The sequence below is a fragment of the Myotis nattereri genome (assembly GCF_964212035.1).
Source record: "Myotis nattereri genome assembly, chromosome: 14".
NCBI lineage: Eukaryota > Metazoa > Chordata > Mammalia > Chiroptera > Vespertilionidae > Myotis > Myotis nattereri.
Window position 1 is genome coordinate 26722022 of NC_138089.1, and position 22394 is coordinate 26744415.

Sequence of the window (22394 nt, forward strand, 5' to 3'; positions counted from 1 at the left end):
TGGTCAAGTGGTGAGAGGTAGTGGGCAGAGATTTGGGATTGTAGCAGAAATCCCCTGAGCCCAATGTAATAAAACAATGGGGAGTCTATTTTATGACTGTGGGATTGCTTTGTAAATTCCAAGAACAGGACCGTAGCCAGTCTTAAGAAAGCCTGGAACCACAAAGTAGCATGCCTTCAAGATTCCCTCTCCAGCTTTTCATCTCTGCTTTCTTTCCTCCTCAGACCAACTGTCTCTGCTACTCTGAGTACAAGGTGGTCAGAAGAGGGCTGGCTGCCTCAGTGCTAACAAACCGCTGGAGAGACTGGCCTTTCTCCGTCCCATGCCAAAGTCCCAGGGAAGGAGCTTTGATTGGCTAGCCAGGATCAGGTGATCAGCCCTGGTCCAAGGTGAAGGCATCATTTCAAACATGGCGGCTGGAGCGCACAAGGGTAGATCCTGGGGGCAGTTAAGGATATCCCTGTTTCCAGAGTTGATGGCTGACCCCACTTTCCTGAGGCTGCTCTCTCCCCTGAATGTCTCAAGACTATGGTAGACCACAGACTCGCCCCCTCCTACCATTCCTGACGCCAGGCAGTCACCCTACCTGAGTCTAGGGTTCCTTCTAATGGTGCCATGCCCAGGCCAGGACCTAGATGGGCATCGAGACAGACTGTGGGTCATCCTTGAGAACAAGAAGCAGGGTTGGCGGTCAAGCTTGGATTGTCCGAAGGTGGTCTGGTTCTCCGCGAACTCTAGAAAGAAACAGTGGTGTTTGGTAATGGGGACCGCATGCCAGGGGCCGGAAGGCGAGTGCACAGCAAACCTGGGAGTCCAGCAGGGCAGAGCGAGGGGGGAGCCGTTGGGGCACGTGCCACACATTGCTTTGGCTCCTACATCTGAGAGTCCGCGGACCAGTGCTCCATGTGCTCCTCTTTGCGCTTAGGGTTCCATAAGTTTATTCTGTGTGCTTTTATTAATTTAAAATTTTTTCATAGAAATTTATTTTATTTGTAAATATTTATTTAGTTAGTTAATCCTCACCCGGGGGTATTTTTTCCATTGCTTTTTCAGAGAGAGTGGAATGGAGGGAGGGTGGGGGAGCAGAGAGAGAAATATCGATATGAGAGAAACATGGACTGGTTGCTCTTGCACACCTCCCAACGGCGGCTGGGGATCAAACCTGAAACCCAGGTATGTGCCCTTGACCAGCAATCAAACCCATGACCCTTTGGTACGCAGGTTGACGCTCCAACCACTGAGCCATGCTGGCCAGGGCCATTTGTAAATTTTTGTAGAATTTAAAAAATAATTCTAGAAATCCAGAAGCCTTCCAAAAAAAGCAAAAACAACTTATAAACTAATCACTGAGAACATATTAGGGTAAATCTTCTAGTGTTGTTTTTTTTAACGAACAGATTTGGAGGGGAGGTAAAGATAGGAACATACATACATACTCAATAATTTGTTTTGAAACCTGGTTTTCTGTAGCACAAAACAAGGGGTTCTCTCTCATGTTACACATGGTTTTCAACAACATGGGGCTCGCCACAACATGCAACTGCAAGGGTGGATGGAGGGTGAAGGTGCAGAAATATACCAGCTGCATTCATTGGCTCCCAGCAGAACCCTGAGTAGCTGCAGCCCCTCCGTGGTTTTTCTCTTCTTTCTGATAAAATTATGGAACACCTTCCTCACAGTGCCCTCAGGCCCACTCTCACAGCTGGCCCAAGGGCAGCAGGCCCTACTCCTGCATGTTCCCAGGGCCTCATGGGCCAGCCATGCTGCATGGACTCGCTGAGGTCACCCCAGCTGGGTGGCTCCAGGGGGCTCATACAGAGTACAGCCACTAGCAGGCTTCTTGCACCCCTGCCGTTGTCTGCCCAGGCTGCTCATCAGTGCCAGCGGCTTTCAGTTACGGCCCCTCCTCTTTTCTGCTTTGCAGGCTCTCTCCCAGGAGTTGCAGAGGGAGCCGCTCTGGAGCTGACCTGCCACAGAAAATCAGGTAAAATCAACAACCAAAATCATAACCCTTTTCAAACCAGTCAGGTGACAAGCACTCTTACAAGCCATGAAAGCTCATTTTTGCCACAATTCTACAAGGCAGATAGCATTACCCCCATTTTATAGATGGGGAAACTGAGCCTAGAGCAACTTAGGGCCACTCCGCTGGTAAGAGGCAGAGTGGAGATTTAAACCCAGGACGGGACTGAGTCCAGAGTCACACACTGTCCTCTCCTCGCTTTCTCTGGAACTAGAGGTAAGAGTGGTTCAGAGTAGGTAAAATGTCTGGGGATGACCGAGGGTCAGAGTGGATCTAGCCAGTGGCCCTTCCTCACCTAAGGGCTAGGGCTAGGCTCCCGGCATAAGAATCTCCTGCTCAGCCCTAACCAGTTTGGCTCAATGGATAGAGCGTCGGCCTGCAGACTGAAGGGTCCCAGGTTCGATTCCGGTCAAGGGCATGTACCTTGGTTGTGGGCACATCCCCCGTAGGGGGTGTGCAGGAGGCAGCTGGTCGATGTTTCTCTCTCATCAATATTTCTAACTCTCTATCCCTCTCCCTTCCTCTCTGTAAAAAAATCAATAAAATATATATTTTTTAAAAAAGAATCTCCTGCTCAGCCAGCATGGCTCACTGGTTGAGCATCAACCTATGAACCAGGAGGTCACATGACCAGTCACGGCACATGCCTGGGTTTCCGGCTTGATCCCTAGTGGGGGTGATGCAGAAGGCAACCAATCAATGATTCTCTCTCATCATTGGTGTTTCTGTCTCTCCCTCTCCCTCCCTCTATGAAATCAATAAAAATATATATTTTTTAAAAAAGAATCTCCTTTAAGGAATTTGTTAGAACTATAGACTTGGAGCTCATCTTTGGTGGGAGCTGGGAATGTGTCTTTATAGAGTTTTCCAAATGACTTGGGAGCACAGCCAGGCTTGGGAACTGCTGATGAAATAGCAACAAGTTCTCATTGTTTTCCAGGCACAGTGTGTCTCCATAAATAAGTGAAGAACAACAGCCCAATGAGGGACGTACTATTACCATCCTCGGTTTAAAAGAGAGGGAGAATGGGGCCCAGAGAGGTTTAGAAGTTTCCCCAAAGTCACACAGCTTGAAAGTGGTAAAGAGGGCTATGATCATGGTCCGTGTTTGTGCTCTTACACCACCTTCACCTACCACCTGCGGCCGGGATACCTCCCTGTTGGGCTCCACATTCGGACCCGCCATTGCTTGCCCTGCTGCGGCTATCACAGCATCAGGAAGTGGAAATCTGATTGCTTCCAGGGAGGCAGATGAGGAGCATTTAGTGTTTCTCTTTGGCAGCTTGGTCGCCCTGGTTTTCTTCTCTGAGCATGACATACCACAGAGGCCACATGACACAGATGACCAGAGTTGAAGCTAGTCCAGGAGACAACAGACCACACCCGCACATGTTGTCTTTGGAAACAAATGGAACCCCCCTTCCTCGGGGAGCAGAGCCTGGTGGGAGGAAAAGGGTTTGTAGGAGAGCTTTCTTAGAGCCCTGGTTCCTTTGTGAGTGACTTGCTTTTTTGTTATTTTGGGGCAACTCCATAACCTTGCCCCCCTTCATTGCTTGTCACCACCAGCCTTCTGTTCTAGGGTGACCTTGAACCGCAAAACTGCTGTCCACGTGGACCGGGGCCGACATCGCACGTCCATCTGCCAGGACCCCTGCGTCCAAACTCCGAGACATGGCGACGGATGGCAGCAAGGTGGCTGATGGACAGATCTCCACGGAGGTCAGCGAGATTCCCACGGGCAGTGACAAGCCCAAAACCCTGGTGGTCAAAGTGCAGAAGAAAGCGGCGGACCTTCCGGACCGGGACACATGGAAGGGCCGTTTCGACTTCCTCATGTCCTGCGTGGGCTATGCCATTGGCCTGGGCAACGTCTGGAGATTCCCCTATCTCTGCGGAAAAAACGGCGGCGGTAGGTGCTGGCCCGACCACCTTCCCGCTGGGCCTGGAATCTCCCCCCACCCCCCCCACCCCCGCAGGAAGTGTTCCACTTAGACCTTTCCTGGGGCAACCTTAGTGGAATGGGTCCCCGAAAGACTCCAGTAGGAGGGTCAGGCCCCACTTCCTGTTTCGTGTCCTTTTACCAAAGGATTCTGAAAGGGTGATGTCCTCCATCAATGACCTGAGAGTTCACCTCTTCATTTGCCAAGTGCAGGTTGTGTGTTTTGAGCAGGATCGTCCTTGGGCGTTGGCTGTGGGTGCTGCTTTTGAGGCAGAGTGTACAGAAATCACGGCAGAGACCCCAGAACGCCCGTGTGACGCTCTGTGCCCTGGGCTTCTCCAACGCCCGAGACCTGAGCATCTCTCTTCTCAACCCCACAGGGGCTTTCCTGATCCCCTACTTCCTGACGCTCATCTTTGCGGGGGTCCCACTCTTCCTGCTGGAATGCTCCCTTGGCCAGTACACATCCATCGGGGGCCTGGGGGTGTGGAAGCTGGCCCCCATGTTCAAAGGTAAGTCTGCAGAGTGGGGCCGTGGGTTGGGGCGATGATCTTGCCCACAGGAGGGAGGCAAAGCCAGGGCCTTCCCAATATGCTTGACCCCTCTGGACAGAGGGAGCTGCTCAGCCACGTCTGAGCAGAGTGGAGCCATTAAGGGGCCAGGTGACAGGTGACCACGCTGGCCAAAACCTAGGGCGGTAGAGAGGAGGACTCAATCTGGAGGCCCCATATTCACATCTGCCAGCCCGGTTCTGTGAGCTCATTTCCCTGAATTTCCCTGGCATGTGCTGGGTGCGACTTTCTTGGCTCCCTTGCTCAGTGCTGACAGATACTCAGGTGAACATGTGGAGAATCACGCTTTCCTGCAGGCCCAGCCCCAGCCCCACCTTCAGCCAGTCTGTGGGGGCCCCAGACACCAGGCCTGGCTCCCTCCCTCGCCAGATGCATGTGACCTTAGCCACGTCCCTGCCTCTCCCCAAGGTCGAGTGAGATTGTAGACGTTGTGGGAAATGATAACAGTGACATGCACGGGGGCAGTTGTGGTTATTCAATGAGTATCGTGAGGTGTGCTCCCTCCCAGGAGTGGGCCTTGCCGCTGCTGTGCTGTCCTTCTGGCTGAACATCTACTACATCGTCATCATCTCCTGGGCTATCTACTACCTGTACAATTCCTTCACCACGGTGAGTGGCCCTCCACCCGCTGCTCGAGAAGAGCCACACCCGCTCTAAGTCCCACCCTCCATCCACGGACCACAGTTCTGCTGACAGAGCCGTTCCTCCAGCAGCAGGGGGCGAGGTGGTCTTCACCAGCCCTTGTCTCCCCACAGTTATAGCCCCATGACCTGAGCCCCTGTTCTGGGCCAGGCGCTTTGTGGGGTAACATCTAACCCTCATGACACCCCTCTAAGATGGGTATTGTTAGCCCACTTTATATGAATCCAGGTTCAAACCCGGACCCTACTCTATACCAGCTGTGCAACTTTGGGGAGGAGACTTAACCTCTCTGAGCCTCAGTGCCCTCCTAGAGTTGTGAGAATTGCAGCATAAATGTGTGTGCAGCGCTTAGGTCTGTGCCTGGAAAAGTGCAAGCGCGGTGAGTAGTCAGTGTCGGTGTCAATGTGCACAGGCTCAGAGTCGCATAGCTTGGAAGTGGTCCGGGATGGACACACAAAACCTTAGGGTGCCGTTTGGAAAGCTCATTTTCTGAGTGAAAAGCTTGAGGTTCAGATATCAGCAATGACACTTAGGTGCTGTGTGATCTTGAGCGAGTTGCTGCCCCTCTCTGATCTCTCAAATGGGGCCCACGGTATGACTTGCATTTGGGAGCTGTTGGGAAGGGGAGGGGGGGAAAATGGCCGTGAGGGGGTTCAGGGTACCGTAGGGATGGACAGGGTGTGCTAGGGTCACTGTTGCCAACGCCTATGGCTCAACAGGATTTGTCTGTGTCGCTGTGTCTTTGCAGACATTGCCATGGAAACATTGTGACAACCACTGGAACACAGACCGCTGCTTCTCCAACTACAGCATTGCGAACACCACCAACCTGACCAGCGCTGTGATGGAGTTCTGGGAGTGAGTGCAGGGTTATTCCTGGTGGGTGGCAGGGCCAGCAGGTACAGAGGCACCTCAGAAGGCTGATGGAAGGGTTAGGTGAAGGACTGTTTATGGAGATGTGGGCAGGGCTAAGGGAGCCCCAAGAAAGGGTGAAACCCCTCTCTCCTCCGGAAAGCTGAACCTTGGAAGAGCCACTAGACATGCGCGAGACCTTTGGTAGAGAAACCCAGCTGCAGACGAAGCCACAGGCAGCAGGGAGAATACATCCACAACATCACTCTCCTCCCACCCTCCGAGCTCCTGCTATTGGTCAAACCCAGAAGGCAGGGGAACTGGTGATGGAGCCATAGCTTTCAGCCTCCAGGGCAAGAGCAGGGTGGAGAAGGGTAGACAATGGCCAGTGGAGAGGAATAACCATCCTAGGCCTAGGAGAGGCCAATTAAGTCCCGATTCATTCTGAAAACCAGTCCTGAGTCACTTAGAATAAAGACACACACACACACACACACACACACACACACGCACTGTCCATAGTGAAGGCCATGTTGCTTGTTTCATCATAGAAGATGCAGATTAGGAGCATTAATTTTCCAAAACGAGGTCCTGAGACCCAAATCTCTTTGGCATGAAGGCAGCATCTGTGCTGGGCAGCTTGCTAGGGTCTACCTGGAAGTTTGCACTGCACCTTGGATAAGCTGCCAAGAGGCGCCGTTCTCAGGAGGCGTCAGAACACGTGAAGTCACTCTCTTTGTGCTGAAACGTCCTTGGCTAGGCTGTCTCCTTACGAACAAATACCAGATTCTACTGTGGCTGTTCTGCTTTCAGGCACCTCCCACATGCAGTTGTCTCCCACATGGCCAGGCTTTTCATTCAACCTTTTATTAAATAAACGTTTCTTGAGCACCTAGTGTGTGCCAGTTTGGTTAGAGATGTGGGCAGGTAAACAGGCAGTGGCAACACCAAGTGACCAGCACTAGAAGGAGGGACATGGAAGGCTGTGAGGGCTCCAAGGAGGCGCCTGGACCAACCTGGGTGAGGAATGGCATCTAAGGATGAAAAGCAGTGTTGGGGAGACAGGGGTGGGAAGAGTATGCGTGAAGGCTTGGAGGCAGGTGAGAGCAAGCAAGCTGGAGTGAGGGGATGACAAGTAGTCCAGTCGTAGGAGAGCTTGAGGGGCTGTGGTGCGAACCAAGACCAGGGCCAGCTCATCACGGCTTGCAAGAGCCACCTGGAGAGTTGGGCTTCATTCTGAGAACAATAAGGAGCTAAGGGAGCCCCTATGATGAAATAAGGAGCTATTCATTGCAGAACTTTAAGCGGAGGAGTGACATGACCAGACTTGCTATTAGAAGGATCTCTGGGGACTGGAGTGGGGACAGAGAGAAAGTGAAGGTGGGGGTCCTGGGAGGAGACCTGCAGCCATCTAGGTGAGCAACAGTGGAGGCTGAATTAAGGCACTGGCAGGTCTGCACTTTCTACTGATTAGTATAATGGGCCCCACGGTCCCCACCCAGCTCTTAGATCTCAGTGACCGCAGATGTCAGCACAGTCACAGTGCAAGATATTACCTGTGTCCACACACTGGCCCAGCTCCCGGGTCAATCCAGCCCCCGTGACTGTCACCTCCCTCCTGTTCCATCAGGCGTAACATGCATCAGATGACGGACGGGCTGGATAAGCCGGGTCAGATCCGCTGGCCTCTGGCCATCACCCTGGCCATCGCCTGGATCCTTGTGTATTTCTGTATCTGGAAGGGTGTTGGCTGGACTGGAAAGGTAAGAGACGTGCACAGCGGGAACTAGCGAGGGATGCGGGGATCGCCCACCTGGGCAAGCAGCCTGTGCCTCCCAGGAGCCCTTTCCATCTTTCATTTAAGCAGGTCCCTTCATCACACTGTGCCTCAGTTTCCTTTCCTATAAAATGGGAATAACATTGCCTACCTCTGGGGAGGTGTAAGGATTAAAGGAAATAATGCAAATCAGGCGCTTAACTCGGTGCCAGGCTCACATTAAGTCTTTTGAGATTAGCCTGGGCCTGGCAGAGCCACTGCAAAACAGAGGGTAAATGTTACTCATGGACCATTAAACAATGGTCCAGGGGTGACTACGCCACATCCCGGCTTTGAAGAGCAACGGAGATGGATTGATTAATAGTTGAATACTCAGGCCTTGTATTCAAATAGACCTGAGTTCAGATCCCAACTTGGCCATTCACTTGTCCCTATGCCCTTGGGCAAGTCACTTCACCTCTGACACTTAGTTTTTTCCTCTAAAAATGGGGCTGTTACTATGCTTATCTGTTGGTTTGTTATGCAGATCAAATGAGCACAGGATTTTGTAAGGCGCTCTGCAGCTGGCAAGGGGAGTTATTGTTTTTGTTTTTATTATTGGCAAGGGCAGAGCCAGGCCAAGTTGGGTTGTGCAACCTGGGGAACATGGGTGGGGAGCTTGCCAATCAAACTGGGGGGAAGAAGACTGGCCTCAAACCTACTTCTTCCCCCTTTTAAGTCCCACCCCATGAGTCTGGGGACAGAAGATGACCAGGTCTCACTGGTCTTGGCCTGAAGGACTCAGCAAGTGTGTTGTCTGAGGTCATTAAAGTGAGGGAGAGAAAGGATTTGAACTGACTAAGGCTAGAGACAGGGAGGTTCAGGCTGCCTAAGAAGCTGAATGAGCAAAACAGAACCTTAATGAATTCTGCACTTGGGAATGGGCAAAGCTGATGAAAAAACTGCCCCATTTAGTCTGGTGGGACTTTTGGGCTCAAATTCAAGGCTGGTGTCAAAGCAGCTCTGCTCTGTCCCTCGGCTGCATGGGAGGAGGAGGCCACAGTTGTCTCCAGGCCCAGCTTTTAGAAGCAGAAGAACGTAGCGGCCTAGACCCCCGGTGCCTAGCTGTGTGCTCTTGGGCAAGCCAGTTCACTTCTCTGAGCCTTAGTCTCCTCATCTGTGAAGTGGTCACAATAATGGCACCCTACAGGGCTGTTACAAAGACTTGAGGGGGATAATCTACACAGTGTGTGTAGCATATACCTAGCACACAGTAGGCATTCAATACATGACATCAATTATTATCATTTTTGGGTGGTATCTAGAGTTCCTGCTACAGTAGAAGACGGGCTACTTCTTGGGGACAGAGGTAGGGCCTCCCTCACTGCATCTCTTGAGTGAGCCAACCACTCCATCAGTAAACATTCACTGAGCACTTACTGTGTACCTAGCTCCATGCTGAACATGGAAGACACATTGAACTGCAAGACCCAGCAGCAAATATTAAGCATGTTGTATGTCCTCAGGCAACCAAACTTTCTGACTAGCAAGGTTGATTCTACCCATTTTCCAGACAAGAAAACAGGCTTAGGGAGGATAAGAAACTCACCCACTGTCACATAGCTTGTAGGTGAAACAGGCAGTTCTGACTCCCCTTTTCCTAATTCCAAGTACAGTGATCTTGATGGGGTTGTGGCCGCCTTTCCTAACCCCGAAGACTCTCAGAGTCAACTCAGGGAGATGAAACTAACCCACAGAACAATTTATGCTGAGCATGACGCTAAGATATAAAGGTCACTGAACTTGAAAATTGCTCTCTCACACCATTGAGCAAAGAAATGTAATCTCCGTTTTTTCATGATTAATTTGGCAAGAAGCAATTTTTAAGATGATTATACCCAGGAAAGGTGCTCTCTGTAATGTTGGGCAAAATTCAATTTCTGGAAGGTAATTAGGCAACATGGGTTAAAAGCCTTGGCGAAACTTATTCCTTTTTTCTCAGTAATTCTACTCCTAGAAATTTTTCCAAAGACTAATATAATTTCTTAGTACAAGTTGCAGTAATTTTTAGTATAATTTGCCTAATTTTGTAGACAAAGTTTTCTATTCAGGAGTACCCAATGTAGTAGACTTAGGATTGACATAAACTTGGAAGTGACCTCAATGGATGGTGGAACCTCCTGAGGGACTATTTTGTATAATTAAAAAAATACATTGTTCTGAGACAGTAAAACAATTTTTAGTAAATAAAACAAGAAACAAAGATGTATGTACTGTGTTGTTGTTTTTTATTTTAAGCATGTTACATGAAAAGGCAAGTACATCATTTTGTAAGAAAATGTGATCATATACGCAAAGGAAAGTCTCCAAAGAGGAACAGTAAGGCATTAACACCCACGCATTGGTGCATTTGTCTGGCATTAACCGAGTGTCCGCTATATACCACGGACTGTTCTAGGCACTGGGAAAACAGAGAAGTGAACAAGACAAGCCTTGTCCTCCTTGTAACTTACCCTCTAGAGGCTGTTGAAAGGAACTGTGTGTTCATATGTGATTTTTTTAAAGTTTTCCTGTCACCACATACTTTAATTTAAACAGAAATCAACAAGTAGGGGAGGGATAGGGGAAGGGAAAATTTGGGCACTGAGCTGGTTGGTTCAGACTCCAAGGAGGAGCTGCAGAAAAGTGGCCAAGCAGAGCATGTTAGGAATCCAGGAAGGCTTCCTGGAGGAAGAGAACTAGAGCCAAGCCCAGAGCCACAGCAGGTACAGATGTAGGTGAAGTGGGGAGGAGGAGGCATAGGTGCGCTGGGGTGTGTGTGTGTATGGAGAGGGGGGAGGGGGTGACCACATCCCCCACTTTCCTCCCAGGTGGTCTACTTCTCAGCCACATATCCCTACATCATGCTGATCATCCTGTTCTTCCGCGGAGTGACACTGCCGGGGGCCGGGGAGGGCATCCTCTTCTACATCACACCCAACTTCCACAAGCTGTCGGACTCTGAGGTGAGCGGTCCTCCTGGCCCCAGGTACTAGAAGGCGCCAGTTCGGTTATGTGCACACCTGAGTCCTGAGCCACAGGTGACCAGCGTTAGGATAAGCTATTGCCGCTCTCTGACCCTCCTGTGTAAACTGGGACTGTTGCCAGGTAGAGCTGGTTGGCACATGTAAGTGCCCTGCAGCACGGCGGCTTTATGATTATAAACGTTGACTGTTTTTTCTCATTCTGCCTATAGGTGTGGCTGGATGCTGCCACGCAGATTTTCTTCTCCTACGGGCTGGGCCTAGGATCCTTGATCGCTCTTGGGAGCTACAACAGTTTCCACAACAACGTCTACAGGTGCCCAGGCACAGGAGCACCTTCCTCCGCAGCCACAGCCCTCCGCGGCTGCACCCCAGGCCTTTCTCCTCTGTCAACTCCGTCTGTCTCAGAGCCAGTCCCTCTGGCCACTCCTTCTGGTTCCACTCCTTCCCCAGAGGTGGGGGGTCGGGGGTGGACCCACCAGCCCTTTAGCCCCCCTGACAGGCACCCTCTTCCCCTTGCCCTTTGCTAGCCACAGCCTACTAGCTCACCGTCCTGCCCACCCACCCTCCCTGACCGTGCCTTCCCTCGCAGGGACTCGATTATTGTCTGCTGCATCAATTCGTGCACCAGCATGTTCGCAGGGTTTGTCATCTTCTCCATCGTGGGCTTCATGGCCCATGTCACCAAGAGGTCCATTGCTGATGTGGCGGCCTCAGGTCAGCACCGCACAGGACCGGGCTCTGGAGAGGGAGGGGCTGGCGTTTGCGGTCATCAGATCACCACCTTCGCTCGCTGGCCTAGAGGCCACTGTGTGCCAGGCAGCGCGCACTGAGCATTGATGTGGACTGTACCCCTGGATCTTTCTGACACTGGGGAGCTGGGAAGGTGGTAGGACTTTGGAGTTGAGCCCAGACCTGGCTGATTGCAGAGCCTGGCCATACTGGTACATCTAGCCCAATCCTGGGCATCAGGGGGGAGAAGACTCGCTCTTGCCCCAAGGATATAAACGTTGGTCCAACTCAGACATGCTCACCACCATGACACAAAGCACCCAAGTCCGTGCATTTGTCCCAGTTCCAAAAATATCCTCATCAAGTAGGCTGTGCCCCATCTTCTCTCTGCACAGATAGGCACCGGCTCCAAGGAAAAACCTAGGTACCCCCTCCCTTCCCTGCTCAGCCAGGAAAGCAGCAAACATGAGGACCCACTGTGTGCACAGCAGAGGCCCAGAGGCTCAGGAAGGAAGCATCGTGGGTTATGCTGAAAGGAACGTTCTCCCCTGAGGCCTTGATCTCCCCCACTTGGGCAGCCCACCAGCTCATTTCTCTGGAACCCACAGCCACCACCCCACTTTCCAGAGCCAGACCCCAGGGAGGCTATAGTCTGCTTTCTTTTCCTGCCAAGGTCTTCCCGATCGCTTGAATATCACCCCACCCAGACACTCAAACACAACCTTCCCACACTGACCTCAAGCCTTCTGCTCCCCTGTGCTCCCCATTACAGCAAAGGGTTCTGCCAGCCAGTACCCAGGACAGCCCCAGCATCACTCTGTACCCTTCCGTCACCTCCACAGGCAAACCAACCAGTGCCAGGACCTGCCCATTCTACTTCCTGTTTCTCCATCTAGTCACCTCTCTGCCCCTACACTGTCCCCATTGCTGGCCAGGCCAGCGCAGTTCCTCATCTCATCCCACTGGTCCCCTTGACTGGACCCAACCCTATGGCCGCCCCGACCAAGCACACACTTTTTCCTCAAGTAGAAAAGGGGGCTGACAACCCTCATTCAAAAGGTTTCTTGGGAGATGAAATGCACCTTAGAAAGTGGGTGTGTACTGAATACGTTGTAGGTGCTTGTATGTTTTATTTATATTTTTTATCCTCTCCCCCACAGGCCCCGGGCTGGCGTTCCTGGCGTACCCAGAGGCGGTGACCCAGCTGCCCATCTCTCCCCTCTGGTCCATTCTCTTCTTCTCAATGCTGCTGATGCTGGGCATTGACAGCCAGGTGAGGACGTTCTCCCTGGCACCTGAGGAGCCCCTCACCCAGCCTTGCCCATCTGGGAGGAAGCAGAAAGAGGAGGCCACTGCCCTAGGCCCCCTGAGAAGATGGCCTGGAGTATCAGTCCCCCTAGAATGTCCACCACATGAAACTTCAGGGAACAGCTCAGCCACCTTTTCCACTTTTGAGATGGGGAAGCTGATGCTCAGAGTGAGGGACTCTCCCGAGTTCACAAAGGGAGGCAGAGGCAGAGGCAGAGGCAGATCAGGCCTGGATCCCTGGGCTCAACGGGCCCTGCTGTCTCCATGCTGCTGGGCTCTCCGGTCTCCCGCCAATCAGGCTGTGGGTGGTTGGGGTTGGGGCCTCCGCGGTGGCTGACCCCTGTTCCCCCTGAAGTTCTGCACTGTGGAGGGCTTCATCACCGCCCTGGTGGACGAGTACCCCAAACTCCTCCGCAACCGCAGGGAGCTCTTCATTGCTGCCGTCTGCGTCGTCTCCTACCTGATCGGCCTCTCCAACATCACTCAGGTAAGGGCAGTAAACACCTGGCACCCACTGTGTGCCAGGGCCACTCCCAGGCCCTCTGCACCCCAGCCTTGTCTTAGCCCACTTTACCTCCCAAGCCCCGTTCATTGAATACCATCTCCATGCCAAGCCCAGCACACACTGCAAGTAAGATAGGATCCCTTCCCTTAAGGGGCCCCTGGGTTGATGGGAAACGCAGACAATGATGCAGAAATGATGGGCGGAGCTAGAGAATATAGCCCCTAACCTGGCCTAGGGCACCAGGTACTCTTTCTGGAAAAGGGGATGCAGGGGCTGAGTTTTAAAAGACTTGTAAAAATTAACTAGAGCCCTAGTCGGTTTGGCTCACTGGATAGAGCGTCGGCCTGGGGACTGAAGGGTCCCAGGTTCGATTCCAGTCAAGGAGGGCATGTACGTTGGTTGCAGGCACATCCCCAATGGGAGGTGTGCAGGAGGCAGCTGGTCAATGCTTCTCTCTCATCGATGTTTCTAACTCTCTATCCCTCTCCCTTCCTCCCTGTAAAAAAATCAATAAAATATTTTTAAAAAATTAACTAGAGTCCTGGCTGGGTGGTTCAGTTGGTTGGAGTGTTGTCCCGTACACCAAAAGATTGCAGGCTTGATTTCCAGTTGGGGCACCTACCTAGGTTGTAGGTTTGATCCCCGGTTCGGATGCGCATTCAATAAAAACTTCCTCGGGTGAGGATTTAAAAAAATTTAACTGGAGAGTCAAGGTGGAGTTAGTTGGGTCTTTGAGGTTGGCACCGCCCTTCCCTTTCATTCCTACTTTTTTTTCCCCCCTTTGGATATTAATGATCAAGGCTCTCTGCGTTCAAGCCCCCTCTCAGTCTACACAGAAGACAAATATATAACTGATGAATTGTACAGTAAATATAAATGACCCTAAAGCCACGAGCTCAGCCCTGTGGGTCTGATTTATGTTCCACAAAACCACCCCTGGGTTCAAATACAGTTCAGACTTAGAATTAATGTTCATTCATTCTCTCATAATCGATGAACACCTACTACGGGCCTGGTGTGACATTGGAGATTCAGGAGTGAACATGACAGACAGTATCTGCTCTCTTGGATAAGACTGACATACACATTAGATCATTAAATGCCATGAAGAAAAGAGGATAGTGGAACAGAGAACGACCAGCAGGGACGGGAAAGATGCTACCTCAACAGAGAGTCAGGGGCAGTCCCTCTAAGGAAGTGGTAGTTGAACTGAGACTCCAATGAGAGGAAGATCCAGCCAGGGGAGACCGAGCTAGGGGAAGAAGTCACAGCAGGTGCAAAGGCCCTGAGGTGGGAATGGGCTTGGTGAACGTGAGGAGCGGTGTGGTGGGGGCAGAGGGAGTGAGGGGCTAAGTGGGGGATGCAGAACCAGAGATCATGCAGTTCCTTGAAGGCCAAGGCATTGGATTTTATTTTATTATTTTATTTTCTATCTTTCTACTTATTTATGAACTAGGTTATTGTCTTATTTAAGCCATGGAAGGTTTTGAGCAAGGGAGGGACTTGACTGACTCAACATTGTGGACAGATGGCTCCTCTTCTGCCCTCCAGCCTTACGGGAAATGGGGCACTTCCCTCCATGCTCCCCATATTTGCATGTTTTCTGCCCAATCCCAGAGAATCAATGCCCACACCCTCCTTGCTGCAGTTTAGCCTAACCCTGGCCTCATCAGACTGTAAAGCCCAGGTTGATGATTGTGAACGGAATGCACAGGTCCCTGGCGGAAGTGGCCTCACTCTCCCCGTTTTTGCTCCTGCAGGGGGGCATTTATGTCTTCAAGCTTTTTGATTACTACTCGGCCAGTGGCATGAGCCTGCTGTTCCTCGTGTTCTTTGAATGTGTCTCCATCTCCTGGTTTTACGGTGAGCATCAACCCTCTTCCCCCTGTCATCATTCATTCATTCATTCATTCATTCATCATTCCTTTCTCCAGTTATCATTCAACCAGTACAACTTGAACACCAGGCCCTTTCCATACATTCATGTATTTCGTTCTCACAACAACTCGATGGTGTAACCACAGGAAGTCCCATGTTTAGAAGATATTATAAGAAGAACAGTTGAATAAACTCATTTAAAACGGAACCACGATTTCTTCATAAATTTTGGGATGAAATGGTTTGTGTGAGATTTTATCTAGAAAAGGGAAATCAAGACTACAAAAAAATTCTACAGTTAAAAGTATGCACTATCTTAGAACAAAGAATGAAGGAAATAGTGACTTTATTTGTTGGTTTGTGGCCTAAGTTTCCAGACCAACTGCATGGTAGTCCAAGCATATCCTTCCCTACTCTTCGATGATCACAGCAAGATGATGTGTTTGAGAGAAATGTTCTCCGGGGTCCCTCTTAGTACTTATTTGTACTAAGTACTTAGTACTTAGTACAAAGATAATCATTGTATCTTTCTTGCCACCTCACCTCCTCATCATTTTCCTTTCCTCAACTCTAACTGGCCTAATGCTATCAGATCCTCCTTGTCAGTGACTTTGCTTATAATTGGAGCAGTGCCCAGCATTACTTCATGACATCTGTGGGTCTTTGCAGGATTCGCAGTTCTTCTTTGCAATCTCTTACCAGTTGCTGATAGCATCAGATCAACAGGGAAAACCATCCTGGCCCAGTAAAGCTTTGCAGGAATGGCTGGGACAGATGGTGCCTGGGGGGACATTAAGAGTGATGGGGACACGTTTTGTAAGCGTATCTGGTTTTTGGTAGATATTTTCACGTTAAGGTGATTTGTTTTCCCACACTACCTACTTGCTGTGGGGATTTGGTTATTAAATAATAACTAGATAATGAGCACCCCTCAGAGCATTAGCCCCATGTTACAGACAAGGGAACTGAGGCCCAGAAAGGTTGGGTGACTTCTGTATGGTCATACTGTGAGAAAGGGACAGCTTGAGTTTAGCCTGTAATGCCCACAACTCACCCATCCATCCTGCTTTTGCTCCAAATGTCACAGGTGTCAACCGATTCTATGACAACATCCAAGAGATGGTTGGCTTCAGGCCCTGCCTCTGGTGGAAACTCTGCTGGTCCTTCTTCACCCCAATCATCGTGGCGGTAAGGACAGCACCTGACCAGCCCTGCTAGGATGAGCACAACTAGGCCCCAGGTCCAGAGAGGAACTTCTGGAGGCAGGTGGATGGAAGAGGCCCCAGACCCCTGTTCCCTAATAAGACCACTCCCTGCCATTTGTTGAGCATCTGTTTTGTTCCCTGCATGATGCCAGACATATTGCATCATCCTTATGAACCTCAGACAAATAGACACTAGTGCCCCCTCTTTGCTGAGGACCCAGCGCTCCCCCAGCCAGCATCCCCCATCGTGTCAGTGCTGCACTCAAACCACGCCGGCCTGATTCTGAAGCCCAAACTATTCATACAGGGAGACTTCTCATTCTCAGCACCTCCCATTCCCTTCTGCAAGGGCAAGGTGAGGCATGAGCAGGCCCTGGAGGGGGATGCCCCAAGTCCTTGGTCGTGGGGGGCTGGGACCACTACACAAGTTGTGTCTTGAACAAGGGCACCCAGCCAATGGCGAATGGCGAATGGCGACTGACATCCAACTATTCTGCTTGCCAAGCTGGTTACCTTGGAGAAAGGGATGTTTTTTCCTGTCAGTCCTCTCAGAGGAGTCACCTTTTCCTATTGGTCCTTCCAGAGGGTGTGCCCTTTTTCTATTGGTTCTCCCAGGAGGGGTGCCCTTTTCTATTGGTTGTCATGGAAATGGCTCCTTTTGCCATTGGTGCTCCCAGAGGGGATACCTTCTTCTGTCTTGCACAAAGGCTCCTCATGTACTGGAAGTGGCCTTGAGTGCAGATTCCCAAGACATTGAGCCTCTGTGAGGGTCAGCCTCAAGGTAGTGGTGGGGGGAGTGGACCTGTCAGCTGCAGGATCTGAGGAGGGACCTTGGCTGACCAATATGTGTGACCTACTGCTCCCCACCCTCTCCCCCGCCCTCCCAGGGTGTGTTCCTTTTCAGTGCTGTGCAGATGACTCCTCTCACCATGGGAAACTATGTTTTCCCCAAGTGGGGCCAGGGCGTGGGCTGGCTCATGGCTCTGTCTTCCATGGTCCTCATCCCTGGGTACATGGTCTACATGTTCCTCACCTTAAAGGGCTCCCTGAAGCAGGTAAGCCTCTTCTTCACCCTTTGCATCCTTGGTCCCCTTCCCCCACTGTGCTGGGCACAGCCCCTCCCCTTGTGGAGCTTACTGTCTAACAAACAAATCAATAGCCAGTGGCAATGGAGTGTTAGAGGAGCCATGATTGGGGCAAACCAGGGAGATGGGTAAGCCCTGCTGGGTTGGGGAGGGTTAGGGAGGGCTTCTTGAGAGAGGGGAAAGCTAAGTATGAGCCAGAGTTAAAAGTAGAAGCAGAAGAATGTTCCTAGAAGACGAGGTGGGAGTGGGGGAGTGGGGGGAGCATGTGCAAGGCCCACAGGTATACACTTATCACTGTGGCTGGAGGGTAGAGTGAGGAGGGGTGCAGGGGGTATCAGAGATGAGGATGGGAATTTATGGTCTGGCCAGATCATGGAGGGCTTTGAAGATCACAAAAGAACTTTGGACTTTATCCTAAGGGTAATGGGGAGCCATCGAGGGTTCGGAGCAGATGAAGGGTGGAATCAGACGTGTTGAGGGCTTCCTCGAGACCTCATTTGTGATAAAGAGAAAACATGGCCTTACCCGCAAGGGAAGGCAGAGCCTGTAAGGTGTGCTTCCCTAGCAGGGGCTCCCTAGCGTGTGCTAGGTCCATGCCGGCTCTTCGGTAAGTTGTATCAAATTCTTGAGTGAGACACGGCAGTGCTGGAGGGAGCCAGGTGCTAGAGACAGGAATGGAGTGAGTGTAGGCTGAGGATATTCACTGAGGAACTTGGAGAATCAGATTATGGAGGCCACAGCTGGGAAGATCCGAATCAGTGGCTCTCAACCTTGTTTCCCACCAAGATGTCCTCGCTAGAAGGAGGTGCTCGGGTCTGCAGCTCAGGGAAGGGACGTGGAGGGTTGTGTGCAGTCCCTGGAGTTGCTGGGCAGCCTCCTTGAATCACAGATGGAGAAACTGAGGCCACGTGAGGAAACCACTTACCCATTCCTTGCAGAGCTGGGGCCTGCAGCCCTTTTATCCAACTCCAGGTTCAGTGTTTTCATTTCCCATTGTTCTCTGCTGAGCCCCGAGAGGAAGCCAGGTCTGCATTTGTGGAGGAGAGCACAGCCTGTGCGAAGGCACCGTGGTGGGAAAGGGCAGCCAGGCGCGTCTGAAGACGCCGTGTTAGCTGATAAGGCAGGACTGCGGGATATGCGTGGAGAAGGTGGTGGGAGAGCCAGACATCCAGCGAATATGTATCGAGCATCTACTATATGCCAGACACTATGGTCAGGACTGGGGACACAGCACTGAACAAAGCAGGCGAAAATCCCACCCTTTTGGAGCTCATATTCTAGGAGAGGAATATCAAGAAATAACAAAATAAAAACATGTTAGATGTGGAGGAGGACTATGGAGAAACACACAGTAGGAAGGAGTTTAGGGAGTGCTGGGCAAGGCCTCACTGAGGGGATGACACTGAGCCAAGACCTAAGGAGGTAGACATCGAGGGTGTCACTATCTGAAAGGAAGAACGTGCCAGACCGGGTGCAGCACGTGCAAAGGCCCCGAGGCAGGTGCATGCGTGGTGTGTGTGAGGAGCGGTGAGGAGGCCAGCGTGGTGGGAGTGAAGTAAGTGAGGGGATGAGGAAGGACATGGCAGTCTGAGATGACAGGGGCCAGATCATATGGGGCCTTAATAGGACTTGGGTGAAATGGGAGCCATTGTTGCATCCCGAGGAGGGATGCGATCTCTAACACGACTGCCCCCCAGCCGCTGAGCTGAGAATAGAACGAAGGGGATGATGGTTAAGGATGGACATGGACGGCCAGTGGGGGGCTATGGCTCTAACCCAAGTGAGAGGAGGTGTGCGTGGAGGGTGTGGAGACACGGCAGAGTCTGGGCACAGTTTGAAGGCAGAGCAGACAGAATAGACTTGAAAAGAAGGTGGGGGAACAGAGAGGCTGTCTCCTTCCATCTCAGCCCGAATTCTCCCCGGTGCCCACAGCGCATTCAGGTCATGATCCAGCCCAGCGAAGACATCGTCCGCCCGGAGAACGGTCCGGAGCAGCCCCAGGCCAGCGGCTCAGCCAGCAAAGAGGCCTACATCTAGGGGTGCGAGGTGGCTCGCCGACCCGACACTCTCACCCCCGACCTGGCTGAGCAGGACCACCACTTGATGTCTGAAGATACCACCTATCTCAACCTACCTCGAGTGGCGCGTCCAGACACCATCACCACGCAGAGAGGGGAGGTGGGGACGGTCTCACCCCTGCTGGGTCCTGACTTGCGCAAAAATACTCCTCGGCTCCGGCACCTGCGGGCCGGTGAGCTTTTTAATCCGGGCCCCATAAGCGTCCAGCAGTGGGCATTTGTGACTGCCGCGTAGGTCACTTTTATCCGCCAGCGAGTGTGACTCGGTGAGCCTGCACCCTCCTGGCTTTTAGTCGTTTCCCTGACTGTTCTCTTAACTGCCGAAACCCGTGACTGTTACCTTGGACTTTGCAGGAGTGCGTTTCCACCGGAAGGCTGCTCTGTACACATGAAAAGGGCATTTTGTATAACAGGTTTCTAGGGAGAGCTCACTCTTAAGTAGCAGGGAGCCAGCAGAGCTCTCTCCGTTTTTTGGTTTTCTCCTTCCCGAGGCAGCTGACTTTAAAACAAGCCCAAGGACCTCAGTCAGCATCCCCCGGCCTGCTTCTCAAGCAGTCTGTACAGGGTCCTGCCTCCCTGCCACCGGCTGAGAGCATCTCTGTGGCTAGGCTTTCCTGCCCCTCCTCGCCAGGCCATTCTGACTGCACCCGGCCCTGCCCATTGGAAACTGCCACAAGCACAATTAAATTTCTAATCAGCATTCTGGGCGTCCTATGATCCTGCTGGGGACGTTCCCTCATCGGAGCCCCAGTTTCTCTTAGGATGCCCAGAGTGAGAGAGTACAGAACAGCTGTGGAGGAAATCAAGGTCACGTGATCCTACCCCTGCGTCCAAATGGATCCAGTGACCGTTTTAAAACGATCTCCTCCCTCACTACCACCCCCTTCAAAGCTGCGGCCCTCTCACCATCTCTGAAACTCCTCAGCGGGAGTCCCCTCACTGCCACCAAAATCTACCCAGCCACCAACTGAGGCGCTAGTGTTCATCCAGCCCCCCACCCCCACCTCCAAAGTGCTTCCAAGTCGAAAGCTGCTTCCCCGGGAAGTCGGTTCTGTTCCTTTCCGGAATGGGCTCGGTGGTGGCGGTGGCATGTCCGCACATCGGTGAAGACAGCTCCTTGCAGACCCCAGTGACTCAGTGTCCCTCATCTGGCAGGAAGATGGGTTCCCAAGTAGCCAATCGTCTGTTGTGCCCTGTAGCTCCTTAGCTCGTTAGCTCACAAACGGTGTTTTATAACTAATCCTTAATCACTATGGTAAATAACTGTGACTGTGGGTTTTTTAATCTCTTGTCATTCTCATCTGAAAGTGACCAGTGACCAGCATATCAGTTCTTGCAATAAGGTATCACCCTCAGAATATTAAGCACATTATTGTAGAGAAAACACAAAGCGTTTGTACACATACACTCATCCTCGCGCGTGGGAGTTAGGGTCTTGTTGGATATCGTGTAGGGAATCTAAAGCCTGTTCCTGAGATCATCTGTAAAATAGTCTCATTGCTAAGGGCATCCCAAATGCCAGCTGGTGACTCCATGATCAACCTGCATATGTATTGTTCACCTATAGGGTTTAGACTGAAAGCAACCCTTCACTGTGTATCATGGTCCCACCCCCATCCCTTTAGAATAAGGGCAGGAAGACGTCAAACTTTCTCTTTGTTCTTCAGTGTGAAACTAAGGCCAAGTCTTTTTAAGACAAATGCGGCGTATTTCATGTTTGTAAGCAAATCTAAGTGAGATGTTTGGCAAGAAATCCCCTAACTGATTTCCATCCAAACCTACTTATATAGCACAATATTACGTGTCGTACAATTACTGTGAGAACTGTGAATATGTGTAACATTTTTTTAGTATTTACCCTGGGGGGAAAAGATATTGTATTATCATATATGCTTTTTTTTTGCAATAAGGATTTATTCTCAGAACACCAAGTAAATCTATCTCTATATAAAAAATATATGTAATATAAACATATTCAAACTATATACAGAGCCTGTTTTAAAATAATTACAGCATTATTTAGTAAAATTATCTGTTCTATGGACCAAATGTAAAATATTTATAAATGAAGATGCATTTTAAATGTCTATAAATGGTGTCATAACTGGAGCACGGACATTATGTACATTCCTAAGAATTTAGAGGAAAAATAATAAAGGTTCTATGATCTACAATGTCAAACCTTCAATTCTTGGGGGTGGGGGCACAATTGCCTCTTTAATCAGACCAAACTTACACACAATATTATTTATCCGAGAGAGAGAGAGAGAGAGAGAGAGAGAGAGAGAGAGAGAGAAAGGTTTGGGCTCACAATTCAGTGAGTTAGAGATGTACTTCCAAAAAGTCTTGGAATGTGTAGCTAAAACATGACTGTGCTACAAAAGGGAGATATTCTTACTGTTCTAGAAAATTTTAATGTGGTCTACTAAATAAATGTCTAAACCCAGGATAATAGGAACATGTTTAATTAACAAGGACATTCATGCATTCACTCATTGATTCATTCCTTAAAATACTATTTTTTAAAAATTATTATTATATTATTATTATATATCGTTATTGATTTCAGAGAGGAAGGGAGAGGGAGAGAGAGATAGAAACATCAATGATAAGAGAGAATCATTGATCGGCTGCCTCCTGCACGCCCCCTACTGGGGATCAGGCCCACAACCTGGGCATGTGCCCTTGACCAGAATCAAACCTGGGACCCTTAAGTCACCAAGCTGACGCTCTATCCACTGAGCCAAACCGGCTAAATCTTTTTAAATCTTAAAAAAAATTTGAATTCTACAGAGA

The 22394-nt window shown here is 50.7% G+C and overlaps 1 protein-coding gene across 1 annotated transcript in view; it reads left to right on the plus strand.

The window, feature by feature from the left end:
• SLC6A1 (solute carrier family 6 member 1) overlaps nt 1–22043 on the plus strand; it is a 44147-nt gene extending 22104 nt beyond the window's left edge. Inside the window, exons 2-16 of the mRNA XM_081105542.1 lie at nt 1925–1984; nt 3590–3932; nt 4343–4474; nt 5043–5143; nt 5925–6034; nt 7659–7791; nt 10655–10789; nt 11020–11123; nt 11400–11524; nt 12700–12812; nt 13203–13334; nt 15113–15215; nt 16318–16418; nt 17323–17490; nt 19453–22043. Coding sequence (XP_080961668.1) covers nt 3695–3932; nt 4343–4474; nt 5043–5143; nt 5925–6034; nt 7659–7791; nt 10655–10789; nt 11020–11123; nt 11400–11524; nt 12700–12812; nt 13203–13334; nt 15113–15215; nt 16318–16418; nt 17323–17490; nt 19453–19557 — 1800 coding nt within the window. The 5' untranslated portion in view covers nt 1925–1984; nt 3590–3694 and the 3' untranslated portion in view covers nt 19558–22043. The remainder of the gene's footprint in view (nt 1–1924; nt 1985–3589; nt 3933–4342; nt 4475–5042; nt 5144–5924; nt 6035–7658; nt 7792–10654; nt 10790–11019; nt 11124–11399; nt 11525–12699; nt 12813–13202; nt 13335–15112; nt 15216–16317; nt 16419–17322; nt 17491–19452) is intronic.
• The last annotated feature ends 351 nt before the right edge of the window (nt 22044–22394 follow it).